Below are 23,277 nucleotides of genomic sequence, written 5' to 3'. Positions count from 1 at the left end.
CCCATCCGAACAGTGAACCGGACTACTTTTCCGGCCACAGGGTTTACTGAGTCGATCCTGGATGAATGCAGATTGATAAATTAATTGATTTTAATTTGTGATTATATATTAGCTATTAAACATATAAGAGATGTTTCATATTTCTTAAAAAGTTTTAAAAAAATATTTAGATTTGCCTTCTTTATTTTAATTTTCATTTTTACATGTAAAATATTTAAAATAACTTAATTAATTTAATATATGATTTACAATAAGAATTAAAAACACAATTTATATGATAGTTTAGAACCTAGAAAACTAAAATAAATGCTATTCACGATGAACAAAATAAATAAAAATTTTAAAAGAAGGAGATATATGTGGCACTAAAGAAAATGATAATCTCACCAGAATACTAAAAATTTAAAAATTAAAGAGAACTTCTTATTTAGAATACAAAACATATTTAATAAAATAATTAAAAGGCTAAAAAAAACTGAATAAAAATTACTTATTGGTTCATGTGGTAGTTCAACCGATAGCCGGGTTGTCGGGTTTAAAAGTTTTTAGCGGTTTTCATCAAAATTTCAAACCGGATTGTTTAGTGGATCAGTGGATTTACGGTCTGACCGCGGATCCGAGTCGGGAGTGGAAACACTGCCCATAGTCCAAGGTGTGGGTTCCCGACAATAAAAATTTCTATTCCATCACGAATTTGTGTGAAAGCATGATTTAGCAGTTTACGTGAAAATATAAGATTTAACCATTTTGTGAGAAAAACATGATTGCAATTTTGACGAGAAAACGTGATTTTACTGTTAAATATTATATAATAATGATAACTAATATAAAACCAATTATGTTTTGTATTGAAAGATATTTAAGTATATGGATTTTTAGATATAAATTTTACATCCAAAATCCAAAATTTTAGATATAAAATAAATGAATTAAAACTTTTATTTATTTATGGGATTTTCTTGGTCAAAATAGATCCCTTTATATCGGAATTTGATTATGTAAATAGCTTAAATTAGACATGTTTTAATTTGTGATCCAATTATAAATATACATCTCTGTCTCTCTAGTTTTTAAAATATCTTTATTTCACTATCGAAGATGAAAGTTGCTTTCAAACCTTGGCTTATTGGTTTTTTTATGCTCACAATTTTTCTGTTTGGTTTGTATTTTCATTTATAATTTTATTAATATATTATATAATCATTCTAAAATAAATTTTATTTGATGGCTTTTATTTTATATACCTATATTAATTGTATATCTAATTCTATAATATTGAGTTTAATGATTTTTTTAAGAGTAATCAATGATTAAGAACGAAGATGTTTTAGACTTTCAGTTTTTCTGTTTATGAAGAAAATTCTCTAAACATATGTTTTATAAATAATGATTTTCTATTTTAAATCTAAAACTAAAATTATGTTTTAATTATTATAATAACAGGTGAAACGGCGATAGCTCAGAAAAAAAAAACTGACAACCAATGTAATCTTCCATTAATAAACAAAAGTGGAACATGTGCTGCCAACCAGTGTCAAGCCGCATGTGTCAAAAGGCATAAAGATGGGGTAGGTAAATGCACAACTAATCCAGACAAAAAAATGCGATGCATATGTTTTTATCTTTGCCCTCGCTGATTCTTTATCTACACAAAATTCAAATAATATTTATATTAATATTATGTCTTCGTCAAAGAAAAGAATAAAAGTTTTAATAAATTGTTGTTGATTTTTGGGATAATAAGGTGTATTCAATGTTTTAAAACTCGATCCGGGCATTGAACTGAACAATTTCTCTTATCAGTTGGATCGGCCGCAGGCAAACTACAAATTAATAAATTACTAGATTTCATAATATAATAATATATTACATATTGAATAAAATATAAGAGGTATTTTCTGTTTTAAAAATTATATAAAAATTCATTAATTTATTTTTCTTTATTTTTATTTTCATTTCATATACAAAATATCAAAAATAATTTAAATTGTTTAACATTTAATAAAAACTATTAAAACTTAAAATCCATAAGTATTTAAATGTTTACTGTGAATAATGAAATTAAATTTTAAATCCAAAATAAACCAAAAGTAAAATATCAAATTGTAATAGATTGTCTATACTAAATCACATCAATAAATTTTTGTTTTCTCTATCATCATTTATTTCATTGTACATGTGGCATAGTAATTTTTTTTATCAAAATCTAAAATTCACAAACAAAAAATCAAAACTACAAATATAATACAAGTGATATTCACGATAAACAAAAAAAAAACATAAAAAGTCGAAAGACATACAGAGTAAAAAACTGATCAGACGACATATGGAGTCGGCAACAGAGGAAGAAGATAGTAAAAAACTAAAAGTTTAACTTCTTATTTAGAATACCAAATATATTTTAATAAATTATTTTTAAAAAAAATTATTTATTGGGTCAACCACTGGTTCAACCGGTAGCCGAGTTTTGGATTGTAATGATTTTTTCGGATTTTATCAGATTTTTGAATTATAATTTTTCTTAAAATCTAAATTGGGTTAGATATTAGATCACCGGTTTACCGGTTCGGGGTTTTGGAAAAGAAACAACGTTGTTTGCGTGGCAGATTATGTCGTTAATGGGCCACTCGTTGTCCTAATGGGCTATATTAATGAAAAGGGCCGTTTCACAACAATTAAATAATTTAATACTTTCAGAAAATTAAATACTGTAATTAGCTTGTAATCGCGAGATGTATAAAGGTTATTAATTACTTTCATAAGAGTATGTTTGATACAAGTGTGTTGAAAAATATTAAATAGTACTGAATATTGTTTGTTGTATAACAAGGTTGGTGAAGTTCAATGTAGGAAACATTACAACATTTGAGATCCTTTCCTTTGTATTTCTTTACCTTTCAAACATGTATGTATATGATAGTAATATGAATATTTTCTGAGACTTTGTAATGTTTACATAGTTTACCCCATGATAATCTGATATCTTCTTCTTTCTTTTTGGAAATAATGTTAAAAATCTGATAGTTGAGAGTTAGTAGTGTCTTTATGATGTTTTGGATGATGAAACACCACCGGTTTTCTCAAGGTCCCGTTGTCTTGCTCGTTCCATTTTCCGCTTTCGCCATTCTTCCAATGCTACGCGATTTTAGAGAACATATGTGAGTTACAGATCAAAACCTCTTCGTAATGTAGTTTTTTGTTTCTGATCTAAATCACATAGCATAATAAACAACAAAAGATCATTGTTGCCAAGTTTTTACCTTTCAAGCTTGATTCCTCGTTTGTGGGGAGGAAAGCTTTAAGCCGTTTAGACAGATCAACGGCTTCTGTGTTCTGCTTTACATCTGTTTCATGTCCTGCAGATGCCTCCTGTTGTATTTCTTTGACCTATCATTCAAAGACACACAGCGATGGTATATTTGGCTTTGGAAAAAAATGCTATGGGAATGTAAAACAGTGTAAGCTTACTCTTTTGATGAGCTCCAAAGGTTGCATGGCAAGCCTGATCTCTCGTGCTTCCTTGATATACCGAAGCTGAGCTGCATTTATCAAATGGTATAGTATGGTGAAGGAATGAAACAAGCTAGGACCAAGGACAATGAGCACAACAAACTCCAAGTGTTCTTTATTCAGTTCAACAGGCAGAATCTAAAGTATTCTTGAAATCGTTTCTCAGCTTTGTAGAAATCCAACGTGATATTGAATTCAACTGTTGAAGGGATACACTTAATCTAGGGAACGGGTTCCAAAATATGAAAAACTTGTCAACAAAGCCTGAGGTTTGTTGTTGTTATGAACACATACGAAAAAGAGCCAACACAAGATGAGCAACTTTGATTTGAAATCCTGGGAAACTTCGCAACAAACCTGAAATGATTCGGCGAGAGGAAGAAGAAGAAGAGGATGATGAAGTGAAAAGGCCGCGAAGGAGGAAGAGGAAGATGAGCACGTTGACGATAGTCAGAGCTATTGTTGCATTCTTGAATGAAAACCTCTTTAGCCATTGACGATAAATATGATCCATTTTTTTTTGCTTAATTCCAAACTAATTGTGGTCTTTTCTATATGATTGATTTCGCAAATTTTGGAATTTATGAAGATCAATGATTTCTTCTTCTACAGACTAAACATGTGTTTGACTTTTGTTTTTTTTTATCTCTGTCTTAAATCTTTTGGTTGGACTCTTTAAATTGTTAGATATCTTTCCTTTTGGATAGTCATGAATCCAAACATTTCTTACCTTGTTTCCCCCTTGATTAAGTTGAACTAGGTTATCTTCTTTTTTTTATCAAAAGATGGATCATATTAGATAAAATCTACCAGGTTCATAATTAATATTAAACATTTTTTATAGTCCGTTTGTTATGTTTTAATTACAATGAACACAGTAAACGAAAATGCTAATAAATTAAACTATTTAAAACATATACCGTAATGTAAAAACAACTACAGTGGTGATGAGATATTCATCATGATTTTTGGTATGAATGTTAAGAATGAATATATGTTTGATGATCCTTTGTAAACTTTGGCAGGCGCAATTGGTTTGCGAAAATTACAAATTTTGATCAATATCATTATCAAACAGCACATTAATCTCATGCTCTAGTTTTATGGATCATGAGAGCAAGCGGGTCTTCAGGCGTTTCACCAAATCCCGTTTTCATCTTTAGTTTCTCAGAGTTTGTAATTGTCAATTCGGTTCGGATATTTGGGGTTTCGGGTAGTTCGGATAGGGACAGAGGATCCATTTAGTACTTGACCTATTTTCAGTTCGGTTCGGTTCGGATAGTTTTGGGTTTGGTTTGGTTTGGATAGTAAATGTAAAAACCGGAAAATATCCGAAAAAAGTTCAGTTCTCATTTGGATTCGGTTCAGGTTCAGATAATTCGGGTAATTCGGATAATTTGGATAAAATATCGGTTATTTAGGATAAAATATCAAATAATTATGATGATTTAGATAAAAAAAATTTGGACATTCGACATTTCAGATAAAACTATCCGGATAGTTTCGTATACTTTCAGGTAGTTTGGATACTTTATAATAATTTAGTTATCCTCAACTATTTTCAGATACTTTTAATAGAATTTTAAATTTAAAATATATATTTAGTGATGTTATATGTATATATAATTAATATTTTTATATATTCGAATATCCGTTCGGTTCTTGGTTCGGTTCCGTTTCGGTTATTTTGGATATAAAAATATAGGAACCGTTCGAGTATTTGAAGGTATTGGTTCGGTTCTGGTTTCGGATATTTCGGTTTGGTTCTTCGGTTCCGGTTATTTTGCCCAGGCCTAAATACAAGAATCCTTCATACGAAATATAAATAAATAAGGTAGGCACGGGCTACTCTTTGACGGTGAGACTTGAGAGGCATCTTCTATTCATGAATCTTGTGCAGAATCTTCAGTGCTATCATCGCTAGGTAAACCGCATATCCTGAGGTTACGGTCCATTGAACCGACTGCTACGTATTTGGCGTCTGGACCAAACTTAACACATGTTGCTTTACCTGCAAGTTTAATGGATTTACAATGTCTGCATAATAGACTTAAAAAAGGAAGAGAAGAACAGTGACTTCAAAAGCTTAATATGACATACCTGTACCGGATAGATCAGGAAGTGTCTTGACTGGGTTCCACTCTGCTTTTACACTCGCCGTTTGGAATACTCTGAAACGTTGAAACGCGTAAGTGTTATCATTAGTCCGATCCACTAATGCAACATACACGGCATTTCCATTTATCACAGGTTCTTGAACTTGCACAACTCTCTTTTGAATACTTAGTTATCGAATGCATTGTGTGTATTAATGCAAACCTCGCCTTATATCTGAAGCAGCAATGCCAAGATAAGATCCGCTATGGTCAAACTCCACTGCACAATAAGTTCCATCCATGTCTTAGAATTATGAATACCACAATCAACAAAATGGACTAGTGAGAGGTGCTCAGATAGTTGAATACCTGAGTTTGCATCTGGAAATTCAAATGTTCGGAAGTTCTTTAGCTTGCGCAGGTCCCACAATCTAACACCATCCAGCGCAGAAGTCTGAACAAGGACGAAAGAACAGATAGGTCAGTAAAAGTGGACGCTGGCGATATTCGCCTTTCTGTTTAGTTGGGTCAAAGTACCTACCGCGAGGAAATAACCGTTTTCAGAGAATGATACAGACGTGATTTCTCCAGTGTGTCCACCGAACTTCGCCACGTTTGCCTATAAGCCAATAGAGGAAGATGAAATTAAGGTGGGAACAGATGGAGTATACTAAAAACGTTTGATGGAGAAAGAAGATCAAGGGCATGTTACCTGACTCTTTACATCCCAAATTTTGACAATAGATTGAGCAGTACCAGTTCCAAGAATGAGACCATCAGGATGGAAAGCAGCAGCCGTGTAATCCACCTTCTCGGAATCATCTGCTACCTGAATAATAACAACAAGCATGAGAAAGACATTTCGAAGAATACAACTAATGTTTCTCATGCTTTCTATAAACATTGTACGAGGACAAAAGCTGAAACTTGAAAAAACAGGTATCAGTTGCTTGTGGATAAGAAAGTTTGCGAACCTGGGCAAGGCATAAACCGGAGGTCATATCGTAGAAGCACCACGTACTGTCAAGAGATGCCGACACAAAGTATTTGTTCGTTGCATGTACAGTGACAGCTCGCACCTGAAAACACACATCAGTGTTTTTACGTTATAACGGAACAAGTACAGTACTACAGGTGATATTGTATGCGCGTATAGCCTAAGCTCTTCAGTTTCATCCTTACCTCTGCAGAGTGATCTTTCAATGTATGTATACAGGCATAGTTCCCATCCTCGGAACTCCCCCAGATACGGACTGTCTGCAGAGTGTCGAAACACCAAAATCAGACGAACAGTGATGCATATTATCATGATCAAACAAAGCAGAGAGACCGCAAATGACAATGGTGTGATAAACAAAAGTTACGTATGAAATGCATCAAGCCAAGGTATTAAACAAAGATAGTACCACGAGTTATAAGGTTAAGTCAAGATAGTACCACGAGTTATAAGGTTAAGTCAACTTTTTATGGGGACGTGTAACACCAGGATCACTTTAGATAATCTCATCAGTTTTCAAAGATGACATGATGACTTTTACAAGAACTAGATTTCACAAAAAAGATTCTAGACTTTATATAAACAAGTTCATTTTCTCTAGACTAGTTAAGATATTGCATTACTCAACAAAGGACGATAAAAATTCCAACACAGATGCTACACAAGCACCACACTACACACAGAAAAAATAAACAACCATCGGTTTTCAGGCCTGTATATAATAATTTTTTGGCTTAGCTTGTCTGATGAAGCAGTCAAAACAAGATCGGTGTCACCTACAAACTTAATACTAGTAACCTGCAAAGGAAACAATGCATGTTAAGCACAAAACTAAAGAGGAAAGTTAGATGAAAAAATTAGAAAACCGCGGCAGTTGTAAAGATTGAAACAAAGTAAAAACCTTCTTTGAATGACCAGTCAACGTTGACAAGATTTGTCCTGATGGACGATCAAAGAGAACGGCAGTTGTATCGATTCATCCGGTGGCAATGACATCCTGATTATCAATTCAATGCAGTGACTTCCCAGAACGGATAACAACATCAAGTGATAAGCGGAAATGAAGAGGATCCAGTTATCAAACCTTAGAATGTAGGATGTCCACCGAAAAAATACCAGGTTTGCTGGTCTTGTGAAGTGGGTGGCTTGAGAGTTGGGTGAACTTCTCCAGATCATCAATTGAAGCCAATGTCGGAGGGATCTAGCGAGACAATGAGGAAAAAGTATCAAGACAAAAGTGCCACGCGCAAAATCTAACAAAACACAGAATACAACTCCAGATCCGTTGAACGGTATGAACAATATAATACAGAGTTACATTGATATAGGTATTTCGATAAATGCAAATGTTGAGGCTTGTGGAATGCATAGGAGAAGGCATCATCGAAATCTTATTTTCAGTAGAGTTGAGATGGAGATTGAGAGATACAAAGCCACTAGAGTTGAGGAGGAAGATATTTCTTTATGGAAGAACAAAAATGGCGACTACAAAAAATGTTTCTCGTCGAGAGATACTTGGGAAGTGATTAGAGAGAAGCATATGAGCTGTTATTGGTACAAGGCAGTATGGTATAAATATGCAACTCCAAAATTTTCGTTCATATTATGGACAGCTTTGAATGGAAAGCTTCCAACTGGTGATCGAATGATCAAGTGGAGTGGAAGTATTGATACTGTTTGTGTGCTTTGTCGGAATCACCCTCTTGAAACTCTGCAACATCTATTTTTTGATTGCTCATTCTCTACTCAAGTTTGGGAGAAGCTGATGAAGGGAGTGTTGGGAAACATCTTCACTTCGAATTGGGGAAGTGTACTCAGAATAGCTTTGGATCAGAGTCATCGAAAGATTAGGCTGTTTGTGATAAGATATGTTCTTCAATCAGCAGTACACACAATCTGGAGAGAAAGAAACAGAAGAAGGCATGGCGAAGCTTCCTCACCGGTGATGTTATTGATCAAACAGATTGATAAAAATATGAGAAATAAATTTTCTATTATTCGAAAGAAAGGAGATGAAGATTTTGATCAGGGATTGTCATACTGGTTCAGTACCAGACTCTGAGTTGAATATTGAAGATATGAGCTTGAGGTTGGATGGATTTTGATGAGGTCCAGTAGGAGTGAGTGCTGGAATCCAGTAGGAGTGAGTGCTGGCTACCTAGTAGGAGTGAGAGCTAGGTAGAATTGGTGGGGAGATGGAAACCAGTAGGAGTGAGGGCTGGCCACCTAGTAGGAGTGAGAGCTAGGTGGAAGAGATTGAGAGTTTGAAGAGAGGAATATTATACTTGGAAGAGAAAGAAGTTGCTTTGATTTTTATCCAATTTTGTATAGAAAATCTTAGAGAAAAAGACACTAGTTTGTAAAAAAGTTTTTTCTTTTGAATTCAATTTAACATTCAATTCAAAAAAAAAAAATATATATATATATATATATATATATATAATACAGAGTTAGCATGTAATTCTCTCATGAAATCTACTTTCCAACCAAGATACTAATAGATCTGAAGCTAGATGTAATACCTGTCTCTTTTTACGCTGCTGGGAAAGAGAAGCATTACAATCTGTTAGTTCTGTAATAACTTCAGTCGAAATTCCAAGACGCATTTTCTTTGCATCGGGACCTTGTTCAGCACCATCGGCTGCTATTTGCAACAATAAAACATAGAAACTTGTTACAAGATAGTTGACTACATAGTCAACTTATTCTGATAAGAGAATGTACATGCATACCTCGTTTACCATTACTCAGAGTAGCATTCGCTGGGGCAACTTCGGGAGCTGCAGGTAACTGCCTTTCAGCCTCTGAAAGCAATTGTCGAGCCTCGTCTCTTTCTTTTTTAAGCCTAGAAATCACACGACAGGCAGCATCATGCTGCAAAGAGAAGAAGAAGTGTACCCCAAAAAAACATAGATCACTTTCATCAGTAATAATTAATGGACATGTCCAGGAAGTAACACTGTAGTACATAAAAAAATATTCATAAATCATATATCAGGTGGTGGCACAGGCAGTTGATAAAAATTACCTGGTACAAAGCATGACTTAGCTCTTGCCTCGCAGTATGCAGTTGTTGTTCAAGTGAAAAATTTGTTAGCATCAAACCATCCCATTCCTAGAAGCACAAAAATATATATGAACTTATGCACTTATTTTCCAGAGTCCACCATAACAATAAACAAATCCTGTCTTGATAGCAGTAAAAACTGCACGAATGATTCAGGTAGCAATGTATAATCTATCAAGTTCTTAGATCCACACAGCTCTACTCTACATAATCCTTAATGGGCGGAAAGTATTTTTCCAGATTCAACAAGAAGTAAAGCAAATACAAAGCCTCGAAAAGAAAGCATGAAAAAAAACAATATAAAAGCTTACAGATTGGAACGCCCCGAGCAATCCAGGGATGGTAGCTGTGTGTAATGGTTTTGGTTTTACAATCTGCAAAACAGTCCCCAAGAGCGAATCAGGCTGTGGTAAGTTTCTCCAAACACAGCTCTATGAAAAATAGTTCCAGCAGATGCATTACCAATGTCATCAATGGGGTGTGGTTCACCAGTAACTGGACATTTCCCATAATCCTACAAGGTACCGAAAGCACTTAACAAATCATTACCAGAAACAATGTTTCAAACTTTTCAATGTTTGACTATTACGCATTATATCAAGCTGATAAGGATCTTACTTACTAGATAGGAATCTACTCACGAAGAAAAGCGAAGAGCTTACCGATATATGCCTTTCGATAAGCCGCTTCTCGTAGAGCAAACCCGTCTTCTTCGAAACCACAGGCTCCACCGGAACTTCGCCGGATACTGTACGAGAAACAAACCAGAGTGTCACCAATCGAATTGAAACCCTAAATTGGCAAATAGAGGAGAAAGAGAAAGGAGTCTTACTAGCACAGTTCATCTTAGTATGAACGAAGACGATGGATAAGGAGAGGGCAGTAGTAACAGATGATCAATTGGAGTGAGAAGACGCAGCTCCTTAGTGGCTGAGCTATGGGTTTATCTATCTACTCCGGTCCGGAGCTAACTAAACGAAATCGCGGAGGCCGGGAGGAGGAGGAAGCAAGACGGAGAGATTTAAGAGGTTACAGACTTACAGTGCAAGTTCCAGATCTTTTGTTATAAATATTGGGCTTTTTATGATTTCTAGATTTGGGAGATTTTGGGCTTTTTGATCAAGCCCATTAATAAACGCACGTTTCCCACTCTGTTTGAAATATTTTTTGATAATAATATGCCAAAAATGATATTAATCATAATGAAAAGCATTCCCTATTCAATAATACTGGAAAAAAGTATATAAGGATTCCATTCACATAGAGTGTCTGATTTTTTTGTTAAACAAGTAAACCTGAATTTTCTGTCATAATAAATACGAATTAATACGGAATTTTTTAAATATTACAAAATGAAGCTTTCAGAGAAGAACAAAAGGGATGCGATGCTTATTGTCTTCCTAGATATAGGTTTTAGATTCTAATTACGAAACTTACAGGGTCTTATCATGATTAGCCCCGTATTATACAGCAAGGTAGTTATTATAATCAATCTATGTTCATTAAATTGTTGTACTTTTACCAAATACTAAAATCAATTATTGTGTCCTACATTGTACAACATCTTCATTGTATGATCATGTAACATTTTTCCAAAAAATATATATACATAACATGTTGATCTTTTAAAATTTTGTTTGTTTATATAGTTTTTCCTTTTGAAACTACATCCTTGTCTTAAAGTGGTTGTTGATATATATATTTGCGTGTGCAGTATTGCACTCAAACCTTTTGTAGTAGATGCTCATACATATCTCCAAAGTATTGATTCATCGAATCAGCTTTGATCTCAAGCTGTTTCTTTTTTTTTCTGACAAACAAAAGTATATATCTGTTTACATTTCCTTCTTAAATAGTTATTGCAACTCCATTACCCCCGATTTCTCTGAATCTTGTAAATAAAAAATAAAAAATAAAGAGCGGTGATATGCATTGTATTAAAACAACTATTCTGGAAACGAATCTCGGGTACACCTTGGGACGGGGGGATAATTAGATACTCATGCCAATGATTTTCAATGCTTCACAACTTCACAGAACCGGAGACCTTAAGATATTCACAATACCCAAAAATACTTTAAAACAATTATGTTTTCTCTTACAAAGATTCATTGTTCAACGTTTTATAAATAAAATAATTTTCAAAAAAAAAAAAAAACAGAAGATATAATAGTTCAATTGTTTTTACTGAAATAGTTTAGCTGTTTGTATTTTGCATAAATATTTTTTTTTTTTTTTTTTTGTAATCCAGGGTTCTCCGCTTCGCGGGTCAATCCCTGGACCCGGTCAGGCAGCAGGCCAGCTTCACCCGGGAGGTTTTTCCCTGAGCCCGAAGGCCCACTACCCGTTTTGGTGTCCAGATGAGGCAGGGTAGTTTCCGCATGGGGGGGATCGAACCCAGATGGTGGTTGCCACCACAGACCCGTCCTTCCACTTGGACTACCTCGTCCGGACATATATATATATTAAAGTTGTTGTTCTTAACATTCGCTCTAAAAAATTGGCATGCTCGTTCCTTACGTTACCTCGATCAATATTCTGATCTATAAACTTATCTTTTCATATGTTGTTTATGATCATTTCAATATTTCGTTATGGCTGTGAGATAACAACAGCATAGAAAATGACAACTCGAAGCATGGTATGCTAAAAATATCACTATCACAGAATTTTTATCCAGAGGAAACCATTTTCATATGAAATTTTTAGTTTTCGAATTTAACTAAGCATCACGTAACCATTTTCATCATATATACATTATTTGACTTTGCACGTTCTGATTTATGTAATTTGTCAGTATATTAAAATTTCACTGACCTGGTCCTCTTTTCCACGTCTTATCAACATGAAAAGATAGTAAGTAAATAAATTAGAAAATGAAAAATAAAAGATAGAAAACAAATATTACTAAAAAAAAAATAGAAAAGCCAATTCTATAAATAAAAAGCTTAATTTAGTGCAAGTTTCAGTCAATAGGTCAAAATAATCGGAAACAAAAGAATTGGGTCAAACTCCATTACAGGTCAACCAAGTCACCACTTAGGTGGGACCAAATTATCCACGTCAACTCAAAATACGTAAATTTTATCCAATCAAAACGCTCCGTGTCACGCTAATATGAAACTCTAGGACCAGCGTGTTTGGCGTTAGTCTCCACGTGGCATTTCTCAAGGACTTATTACATTAACACACTAGTACTTTACATACATGCAGATACATACATATATACATACACATTTAACAAAAACTATATATAACTTGTTACGTGAACTTGCATAACCTCCAATTAGTTTCTCCAGAAAACTGTAAGAACATTTTCTTTTCTTCTCTGTCTTAAACAGAATTGTTTTTTTGTTCTGTTTGATTAATTATTATCCTTTCTCCCCCATATTAATTCTACGGATTTGTTCAGATACATCACTCCTCCCACACATTCTACAAAGCATTCAAGAAGCCTTTCTTGGGAAATTTTTCTCTTGATATTTCCCAGAAAACCTTGGCATCACGTTGGAGTACATACGTAATAACAGAAACACATATAAACATGTCGCAGGACGTAATTTCGTCGCACGAACAGCTCTCAATGGTATACTCTTTCTTTTTCTTCTTAATATATATCCTTCAATGATTATTTTCGCTATGTACCAAATTTCATGCAATGTCTGTCTTTGAATCTGCTTTGATCCCTTGAATGAATGCATGTTTATCTTCCTTGTGTTTGGTATCGAAAACATAATATACAAATAAATCTTCTTTATTAGGCATGCATGCATGTATCAAACCGCTTGAAAAATATCTATTAACAGAATTTAGGTGATATATCTGAATGGAATAATTATTCTATTATAAAGTCTAAGTTCCTTTAGGTAGGCCTGGGACGGATCGGGTGTCGGATATCCTTCTAAAAATTGTAATATCCGGATCCGGATTTGGATCCTTAAAATAAATAAATAATAATATTAATATATATAAAATATTAACAATAATTTAAAAATAAAAAAATATATAATGTTTTTAATTATTTTTATGTATAATGTTACAAAAAAATTTATATATATACTATTATAAAAATAAAAACATATTGAATAAATTAAATTTTTATATATAGATATTACTATTTTTGAAATAGTTATTAATAAAACTTACGGATCCGGATATCCGGAGGGGCCGGATCCGGATCCGGCCCCTCCGGATATCCGGATTTTCTGATCGGATCCGGATCGAATCTCGGATCGAATCCGGATCTCGGATAAAAGTACCAGACCTACCTTTAGGTACATCGTTTTCCCAGTTATTCCAATTTTATCTTCTTTTTCAATTTGCTTCAATTGCTTTTACTTCTTTTTTGTTTGTGGTTATTCTCCACAATTTATTGATCTCCCTACACTTCGAAACGACAATTACGAGGATAATTTTTTCATGGCTAACTCGTTTGCACGGTGCTTCGCGTGCTTTTTAGCCAACCACATTTCACCACAAGACATATATATATATATATATATATAGCATAAAACAGTTTATCAGAATTCAATAGATGCGCCACACCTGTTTTTAGTTAATTATTATACTACTTTCAGTTTTCAAAAGTGAGCTGTTTTTGTTTCATGTATTTTTTATACGGATCTTATAGTATTAAAATTAGGTAATTTAGACACATGCATGTCAAAATTACAACATTGATTTTTCTAGTGAACAAGTATAATTTAAGTTAACGCAACATAATAATCATTCATATTAACCAAAAAAATAGTAATAATCATTCACGCTCTGACATACTTGCTAAATATATCAGCTTCAATAAAAAAAACCATCACATGAATTTTCATTTAAATATCTAACTGATATACAAATATGATTCTTGTTCTTATTGAGGCCTTTATTTTTTAATTGTGAAATGTTTAAGATGTTGGTTCTTACTAGGCAATGTTCTTCATTTCTCGACGCAAAAGAAACACTAGAATCCAAAAACTTTCCTTTTATGGAACTCTCCCTCTGGTATCGTTAATTTTTAATTATCTAGATTCCCTCTTGATAAAACACACGAATAACGAATTAGATCTGACAATATAAATAACATGTTCTCTCTAAACAACTGTATTAAGTTAAAAGGGTATCTAAATTTTTGTTTCTTGCTTCGCAAGATTGTCCGTCTAAGTAGCTTTTTTATGCAAGTCTTCAAAGTATGTCTCAAAAACAAATAGGTGCATATTTTGCTATGTTTTTCAGCTAAATCAATCTAACCTTCTTGTTGTTATGTTGTACGTAGGATGAGATCACAAGCCCTCTCACCGCACAAATCGTTGACTTTTGTGATCCACAATTCTTTCAAGAGACCTTTAATCAAACTTCTGAAGTGACCTCTGCTTCAAATTGTTGTGGCTATGTTGAAAACAACAACAACAACAACAATGGTTCGAAGCAAGACCATGAAGACAACAATAACAACAACAATAATGACAACGGGGACTTATCAATCATATTCGATTCACAAGACGATTTCGATAACGACATCACAGCTTCCATCGATTTCTCTTCCTCTATTCAGTTTTCAGCCTCTGATCAACTCCAAGACCAGTTTGATTTCACCGGTGTTCAGCTTCATCAGCCTCCCAACGTCCTCTACTCTTCATCTTCTTGTGATCCCCTGCCTCCGCCTTTATCGGTTTTCGAAGATGATTGTCTTTCTTCTGTCCCAAGTTACAATATTGGCTCCCTAAACCCTACTTCCCCTTCTTGCTCTTTCTTGGGTAATCCCGGTTTACCAACTTACATGTCTGTAACCGGGAATATGATGAATACCGGTTTAAACATGGAGAGATCCGGTTTTTACTCTGGGAGTATCCATTTGGGTTCAGATTTTAAACCATCACATGATCAATTGATGGAGATTCAGGCTGATACTAGTGGAATGTTCTTCCCAGATTCGATTAAACCCATCTTCAATCCAGAAAATCACCATCTCCAGGTACAAATTCCAATATAAATATATAATGAAACCGGTATAATAATCCGGTTAAATATCTGTACCCGGTATTTACCGGTTTTTGTTTGAAATAGACACTTGACGGTGGAGAAAACCAGAACCACCTTGTGGCAACACCGGTTCTTCCACAGTGTGGAACAGATATAACCGGTTTAGACGATGGGAGTGTCAACAAAGTAGCTAAACTCACTGCCGAGCAGAGGAAAGAGAAGATTCATAGGTATATGAAGAAGAGAAACGAGAGGAACTTCAGCAAGAAAATTAAGGTATCTTTGCTTAACCATTATAACCAGACACCAGACTAAACCATTTGTTATCAATATACCGGTTTGGTTAAAGTAAAGTTTTGTTTAAATAGTATGCATGTAGGAAGACTTTGGCTGATAGTCGTCCAAGAGTTAGAGGAAGATTTGCAAAGAACGATGAATTGTGTGAACCACATAGACATGGTTCTTCAAGCCATCACGAAGAAGACGATGATGATGTAAGATTAATATGGTTTTATAACAGTTAAAACCATATGAAATTTACGTTTTTGATATGATAAACGTTTTAAACCGGTTTGGTTTGCAGGTGGGGGTCAAGGAAGAAGAACAATTGGTTGATTCTTCGGACATATTTTCACACATAAGTGGTGTCAACTCTTTCAAGTGCAGTTATCCAATCCAGTCTTGGATTTGAGTTTGATTATATGGTCATATAATCACAAAATAGTATTTTATAGAGGTTTATTTGTATATTTACTAGTGCAATTTTTAGCCATGACTCATATTTTCTCGGAAATATTTAGAACATAAGAAAAGAGAGAGATGAATAATGGGTTTAGGCAGGTCATGATGAATAAAACTGTAGTGAAGAGAGAGAGAGGGTTTGTTATTATGTTACATAGACTTACAAAGTTTTGTAGATACTAATTATATAACATGGTATGATATTACAATATCTACTGTATTTGTTGAGTGTTGTATAATGATAGTCATTTGAATATTGTATGCAAGTCTTAAACTTACAAGATTGAGATGTTCTTGCCATGAGAAGTTGCAACAACCCAACTTTGATCACGAACAGGTGAAATGTACTGGAAAACAACCTTCCACCAAATCTTGAAACATTAGGCATGAAGATGAACTTTTTAATTTGATTGAGAGGTGGAGCTTTTCATACTTCATAGAGGCAACACAATTCAACAAAGGTTATAAACTAATAGTTTATTTTCTCTGTGTTTAAGAGATTAAAACATGAAACAATAGGCCAAGGATTGTGCATTTTCAACGAGGAACCAAAATAATTGAATGTCGTACATAATGGCGGAAAAACAAAATACCAACTACAAAAATCCTCAAATTTGTTTTTGATATATTTAGAACTCCAACAATATTCAGAAAGATAATCAAAATGCACAGCCATAAAAGACCAATCAGTGACTGATCGATCCCTAGACAATGGCATTGGCAGCACTAGCAATTCTTGGCCAGAGATCAGCGCACTCTTTACCAATGGGACCAGTGATCGCAGAACCTTTCATTTCTCCCTTGGGGTTGACGATGACTCCAGCATTATCTGCGCAATAGAAAAACAAGAGCACCAGATTAGTATATTTTTTTTACATATACAATCACCAATGGGATAACTAAACAAACAATTGAGAAGAAACAAAGATAAAGTGATATATAGAGTCCATATGGAGCAGAAGCAAGCGTTCAAGCAATAAAGCATCTGTAACGAAGGACACAATTAAATTTCCCAGACTTGTAACCGTATCAACACCCTATAAAACGCGTCGGTGGGTACTTGACTTAAGCCTGGACAATATATTAATCCTATAACCAACCAAATAAATCAAAATGACGATTAAACCTGGTCATAGCTTAAACTACGTATCACTAACTATTGATAAGTAACATGACCAACATTTCAAAACAGGTTTTAGCATGTGGAGTCCAAATGGAGCACACAAATTAACTTTTCCAGAGACATAACAACACCCTCTAACAAGTGTCTGGTCTGATCACGAATTTAATTAGTGTTTAAAGAAAGTGAATTTTACCTTCGAAGTACATGAAGACACCATCCTTTCGGCGCCACGGCTTCCTCTGCCTAACGATGACAGCTGGAAGAACCTTCTTCCTCAGATCAGGCTTACCCTTCTTGACTGTAGCCATCACCATGTCGCCGACGCAAGCTGAAGGCAACCTGTTGAGACGACCCTTGATTCCTTTAACCGAAATGATGTAAAGGTTCTTGGCACCCGTGTTGTCAGCACAGTTCACCGTCGCCGCCACGGGGAGACCCAGCGACATCCTGAACTTGTTCCCCGACGTTCCTCCACGTCCTAATCAGTTTATCAAAAAACACCAAAACCCGATTAAAGCAATGTATAAGCACAATGGAAATTTCAACGACGAGGAGAAGAAGGGTACGAACCTCGCTTCGACATTTTTTTTTTGACGGCTTGAGATGAGACCTGGTGTAAGAAAATTAGGGTTTGCAAGTCTATATAGCGTTAGTGTTGAGGGTTTTTCTCACACTCGGGTTAAGTGGATGGAAGAAGATGACATCTTGTGTTTAAGAAGCCCAACTCTCAGAAGTGTTTCAGGCCCATTTAAAGCCCACGAATAATTACTTTGTGAGATGAATAACGTATTTTGCTTTATACGTCCCACATCGAGCAGTTGGAAGTAACGAGCAGCAATAGTTGTAGATAAGTAAAGGTCTCGTTCGGAGTTAGCGAATCACGCAGCCATGTGGTGAGCACAAAGCGAACTATTCTTTCGCCTTTTACTAAAGAATACCGTGTGCTCTCCATGCTTAAGTGGCATACGCTTATTTTTGGAGGGTTTCCACTAAATAGTGGATCCCGACATCTTTTTAGTCAAAATTGCAAAGTTCTTGTTGTTATGTTTAAGTTCCTAGGAAGGAATCTTATAATATTGTTTAGATAATTGTGAAACGGTGAATCAATCTGGTGAAGGAGTGTAATAGAAGCGAGGTTGTTGATATATACATCACCATTTTGTTTTGTCTTATTCGATTCACTAGTCTTTATGGATTTATTATATCATATAATTTCTTCCTCAATAGTTGAATATGCTACAACTTGTATGTCCATAATGTTGATTAGTCCATCTCTAACAGCGCCAAACTACTAAGAAAATTCAGAAGCAGCTTTGATCTTTCTTCAGTATAGAATCATTCAGTGACCAGTACTCTTTCGACCAGAATTGTAATAACTAGAATATCTCCTACGATATCATCACCCCCCTCTGGTGGTGAACCATTGTCATTGTGAAACAAATAAGTTTTTTTTTTCTCTAAGGAACAGTCAAGAAATACGAAAATAGTCACAGCCACATGTGACCGACCAAAATCAGTTTTAGTCTTTGTCGCCAGTATTATTATCATTACATGTACCGTCTGATTGAACAGTTGATTTCTCCTGTTTAGCTTTGGTCTTCTTCATGGACACCTCTCCTCCTCCTGATCCTTTCACCTTCCTATGACGCGACGAAGACTTTCTATGGGAAGCAGAAGAACTGTCTGAAAGTTGATTAGAACCTTCCTCGTCGTTAACCGAGACAACAACACGCCTCCTCCTGAGCGATGGATCATTCGACGAATCCAACGACGCGTGCCTACTCCTGTGGTGACGTCTCGAGGGTCTTGGTACCATTTCCGATGGTAACACGTTGCTGTTTCGCCTAGGAGGAGAACCGTTTTGTGACTCGGACTTACGCCTTGTCTTCTTGTGCTTTGGTTTATCAGGTGGAGGCAACAACTCTTGTAATCCAACTCCTTCTCCTATTGGATTGTTGTTGGCATCCCTCCGAGAAACTACTTGGCCATTCTCATTTCCTTGAGGGTTGAAGTCATTCATCTACATTTTTAACCTATGATGAGTATACTTATACGGGGATAAATACGTAGAGAGTGTTCCAAATCGGTTATAAACAAAACAATTTTTCTATTACGATTATTATTTTTTAAAAATTGGTCTAGACGGTCTATGCGCCCGTCTATCCATTTTTTAAACAGTAGCGATCGAGTATACTTATACATACATATATGATGATAAATACGTAGAAATGTAGAAACCGTACCCAGCTTGGTGCATTTGATGCGGGACCATCGGATCCTATGTGGGCGACATGCTTTACATCGGTGGGAAACCCGATCTGGATATCATGGTCTTTACCTTCATCTGCAATTTAGATTTTTTCATCATATAAAGATCTGACTTGTGTCACAAGAAACGTCAATATGTTTCTGTGAGTTGATGAGATGAGGAGACTCACCGAAAATCTGAGTAATGTGGCGAAGGCCTTTGAGAAAGCCTTTAACGGACGTGCTCATCTCGGGAGGAATGATTTTCCGTTAGAAATTCAGATGCTGCAACTCTGTGGATGTGCCAAGCCCTAACGTGTAGAGCAAACAAACATAACAAATCAATGTTCTGTCATTCAAGGAGTCTTAAGAGATTAAGAGAGACTGCAAAAGTAACATTTAAAACGTTCGGACATAACAAAGAATGTAAAGTGATCAGAGAATGTAAACCTTCATCGCATTGATTTTAATGTTTCTTTTAACAGAGAATTGGAAAGAGGGCGAGATCTAGAGAGACTTGAAATTAGGTTTCAGACAAATTCTTGGTTGAGAAGATGGTGGAGAGCGCTGAACTTTTTTACACAAAAAAATAGACGCAAAATTATCTTTTTCAAGTTTTTTATTTTTACTGTTTATATATATTTTTATAAATAGATTTCTTTCTATTCTAATGGAGGCAACGTAGAGTTAGGATTTTGTTTGGTCAATTCAGAATTTGATGACTTTATTGATGTTTGGTTTAAAGATTGAAAAAATGGTTCAATACCATATCGATTTGTGAATGTATATGGAGATTGTGAATCGAGGAAATGACTTGTGAATGTATATGGAGACTTGGTAAATAGTTATCCTTGAAAATATAGAGATTATTGCTTTTGGCTCATTTGAATGCTCATGAAATGGTCTATCCATGAGCTGTACCTCCATCCGGAAGTTAGATCTGTGTCTTAAATAGATCCGGGTTTAACCATTTAGTTGAAAAAAAAATGGAGAATAGAATAAGTTGTGAAGGAGGATCGATAATTCCTGTGTACGTAGACGATATTAAGCCACAGATTGAGTGATAGGTATGTTAAGTAGATACATGATCACATTACTATTCATAAACCCTTACTCAACGTATATAGTGTATTAATCATTCTAACAGCAACAATAAAACTTATTATTATTCCAAGGAAATACATATAGTATACTTATCATTCCGACAACAACAATAAAACAAAATAAGACAAAAAAAACAACAACATAAAAATGCGCTCTCCAAGTCACAGCCTCAATGTCAAGTCGATGGAACCACTCTCGGTTGCAGTATCTAGCGGACCTTGCGGTCTCCGTTGCTCCAGCTGGCAAAGAAGCGGAAGCGTACGAGAACTTTCCGATGCCATCGCCGGAAAAAAATTAATCAGCTTCGGCTTCTCCTGCTGCCTAGACAAAAAGTTAGAATTGTTAGCAGGAGTGTTCGCTGGAAATCTTTTATGAAACCTCCCTTGTTCATCTATATGATGACCACTACGGTAATAATTCAAGTTGAAACGACTCCTCCCAGACAAAGCATGATTATGGTTCCTGTAGTGTCGGAAGGTTGTGGGTGCGGCTGCGGTAGAGGAAGAGAAGGTGAAGAAATGATGATTGGAGTGAAAAGTGTTGGAGTGCGAGATTTGGTCTTGAGGTGTTAAGAAGATTCTTTTACAAAGGGAACATTCATGGTGGTTTGAAACATGCATGAGATCCTTTTTCATGCCAAATCCACCGATCATTTTCTGTAAATCTTTATATTTGTATATTAATGAAGATGCAAGAGATTGAAACACATCTATTGAACTATATTTATATACAAATTTATGTGTAAAAGTGAGGAGATGCATGCATGATGCCAACCCTATTTTGAGGAAAATATATTCACATGTTTGTTAATCCCTTATATATTAATTGAAAAACATTACAACCTTTAATTATAGTCATGTGTCATCACCAGAATAAAATTCAGAATCTTTAGAAAATATGTTGGTCCAATTAAGTATATATTATACTTTTCATTAAACTAATCATAAAATTAATTAGCGTGTACAATTACTATTTTCTTTTATTTCCTTAAATAAAAGCTACGGAATTACCAAATATGAATAATATATATATAACAATTAATGATTCTAATAATAAAGATTTGATAACACTTTATATCTCATCCATCTTTTTTGATTAATTTTATATTATTAAAATAAATTAAACAATCAAATTAGCTATAAAATTAAAATATAGATTTTTCGTATATGTTATATTTTGAATTTAAAAAGTGACCAAATTACTAAAACTGTTAAAATTATTATGCTGAGTTGTCACGTAATTGGAATGTTAATTTGTTTACGTGGCGGCTTGAAAATCAATTGAGAATTTTGTTAGTCCAAAATTAAATTGTTAGGGAATGTTATATTATATAGTATGTCCATTATGGACCATTTATTTATAAAACTGAAATTTATTATATATTATTTTTTAAAATAAAACCTACGGAATTACCTAATTTGATTATGATATATAGTAAGTAATGATTTTAAATAATGAAGATTTGCTAATAATTTGTATACTTTCTATCATTTTTGTTTAATTCTTTATTATTAAAATAAATTACACAATTACATTAATCATATATTAAAATTTTAGATTTTTTTTTAATATGTTGTATTTTGAATTTTTCAAAACGAGTATAGATTACTAAAACTGTTAAAATTCTCACATAAACTTTTGTGATCAATGTTTAAATTTTTTCTATAATAAGATACAATGATAATAAAATCATATAAATAAATAATTTTATTTTAATTGGTGTTTACGTTAATATATATATATATAATTCATATCATTTAAAGTTAATTATATATCACATACGATGGATAAAGTTGATTGTTTTGATTTATTTATCCTAAAATGATTGTGGATAAACAAGAGCGGTCATTTGATTTATATGTGCAAGCCAATTTATTACATAATAGTAACTGATTTCTTAGTTATTTAATATATAATTATAATTTTATTATTTCATAATATGCAGAAAAATATAAAATAAGTAATAAATATAAAATATTTATCCTGCACAAGGCGTAGATCTTAACCTAAGTATGCATCTCTTTAATAATTTTGAATCTTAAACATTTTCTAAATCTCATGCCAAAATAAAAGAAAGAAATGAGAATAAACTCAAAATCAATAATTATATCGAGCAATAACCAAAATGATACAAAAAAGGAGAAAAATATCTAAGATAGATAGTGTAACACCCCCGAACCGTTTTTAGACATTGGTCAACCATTCAGGCAATAATCAAACAAGAACATGCCTAAACGACCTTCCTCTGCCAAGTCCGAAAGTGTTACAACGGGTTGAGAATAGACTTTCCAAGTCACAAAACATAATTCTGTAACCCAGAATATCCATTCAAAACTCGTTTCCTCTAATCTTCGGCCTGAGGCTTTGCAACCCGTACCGAATCATAGAGTTGTGTTAGGTTGGACTAACCTAATATCAG

The 23,277-nt window shown here is 34.2% G+C and overlaps 4 protein-coding genes, 1 long non-coding RNA gene and 1 pseudogene across 8 annotated transcripts; 2 read left to right on the top strand and 4 right to left on the bottom strand.

The window, feature by feature from the left end:
- The first annotated feature begins 1,073 nt into the window (after positions 1-1,073).
- LOC106311739 lies at positions 1,074-1,766 on the top strand. Its single transcript, XR_001264078.1, has 2 exons — positions 1,074-1,159; positions 1,444-1,766. It is a non-coding gene; the product is annotated as an uncharacterized LOC106311739 (long non-coding RNA).
- Positions 1,767-2,266: 500 nt separating this feature from the next.
- LOC106311737 lies at positions 2,267-4,057 on the bottom strand. Its single transcript, XM_013749012.1, has 4 exons — positions 3,868-4,057; positions 3,469-3,539; positions 3,261-3,387; positions 2,267-3,135 (listed from the first exon to the last, which is right to left on the bottom strand). The coding sequence occupies exons 1-4, from the start codon at positions 4,022-4,024 to the stop codon at positions 3,044-3,046; spliced, it is 447 nt and encodes a 148-aa protein (XP_013604466.1). The 5' UTR covers positions 4,025-4,057; the 3' UTR covers positions 2,267-3,043.
- Positions 4,058-5,361: 1,304 nt separating this feature from the next.
- Positions 5,362-10,690, bottom strand: LOC106311738 (annotated as a pseudogene).
- A 2,246-nt stretch (positions 10,691-12,936) lies between these two features.
- Positions 12,937-16,574, top strand: LOC106310683 (homeobox protein 2-like). Of its 3 annotated transcripts, XM_013747912.1 has the most exons (6): positions 12,937-12,975; positions 13,083-13,256; positions 14,937-15,635; positions 15,728-15,919; positions 16,012-16,137; positions 16,227-16,574. In XM_013747912.1, the coding sequence occupies exons 2-6, from the start codon at positions 13,215-13,217 to the stop codon at positions 16,332-16,334; spliced, it is 1,167 nt and encodes a 388-aa protein (XP_013603366.1). In that variant the 5' UTR covers positions 12,937-12,975; positions 13,083-13,214; the 3' UTR covers positions 16,335-16,574. The 3 variants fall into 3 exon arrangements, with proteins under 3 accessions (XP_013603366.1, XP_013603365.1, XP_013603367.1); XM_013747911.1 differs by lacking the exon at positions 12,937-12,975 and having other exon boundaries at positions 12,990-13,256; XM_013747913.1 differs by lacking the exons at positions 12,937-12,975; positions 13,083-13,256 and adding an exon at positions 14,784-14,850.
- Positions 16,575-16,884: 310 nt separating this feature from the next.
- LOC106308106 (60S ribosomal protein L23) lies at positions 16,885-18,185 on the bottom strand. Its single transcript, XM_013745234.1, has 3 exons — positions 18,078-18,185; positions 17,701-17,985; positions 16,885-17,213 (listed from the first exon to the last, which is right to left on the bottom strand). The coding sequence occupies exons 1-3, from the start codon at positions 18,088-18,090 to the stop codon at positions 17,089-17,091; spliced, it is 423 nt and encodes a 140-aa protein (XP_013600688.1). The 5' UTR covers positions 18,091-18,185; the 3' UTR covers positions 16,885-17,088.
- A 735-nt stretch (positions 18,186-18,920) lies between these two features.
- On the bottom strand, positions 18,921-20,327 carry LOC106311079 (CRIB domain-containing protein RIC3-like). Of its 2 annotated transcripts, none has more exons than XM_013748312.1 (4): positions 20,205-20,327; positions 19,946-20,065; positions 19,751-19,851; positions 18,921-19,527 (listed from the first exon to the last, which is right to left on the bottom strand). In XM_013748312.1, exons 2-4 carry the CDS (start codon positions 20,001-20,003, stop codon positions 19,027-19,029), a joined length of 660 nt encoding a protein of 219 aa, XP_013603766.1. In that variant the 5' UTR covers positions 20,004-20,065; positions 20,205-20,327; the 3' UTR covers positions 18,921-19,026. The 2 variants fall into 2 exon arrangements, with proteins under 2 accessions (XP_013603766.1, XP_013603767.1); XM_013748313.1 differs by having other exon boundaries at positions 19,946-20,047.
- Positions 20,328-23,277: the final 2,950 nt, after the last annotated feature.

The sequence above is a fragment of the Brassica oleracea genome, chromosome C8, assembly GCF_000695525.1.
Source record: "Brassica oleracea var. oleracea cultivar TO1000 chromosome C8, BOL, whole genome shotgun sequence".
NCBI lineage: Eukaryota > Viridiplantae > Streptophyta > Magnoliopsida > Brassicales > Brassicaceae > Brassica > Brassica oleracea.
The sequence above is the reverse complement of the archived record's forward strand: the minus strand, read 5'-3'. Positions and strand labels throughout refer to the sequence as shown.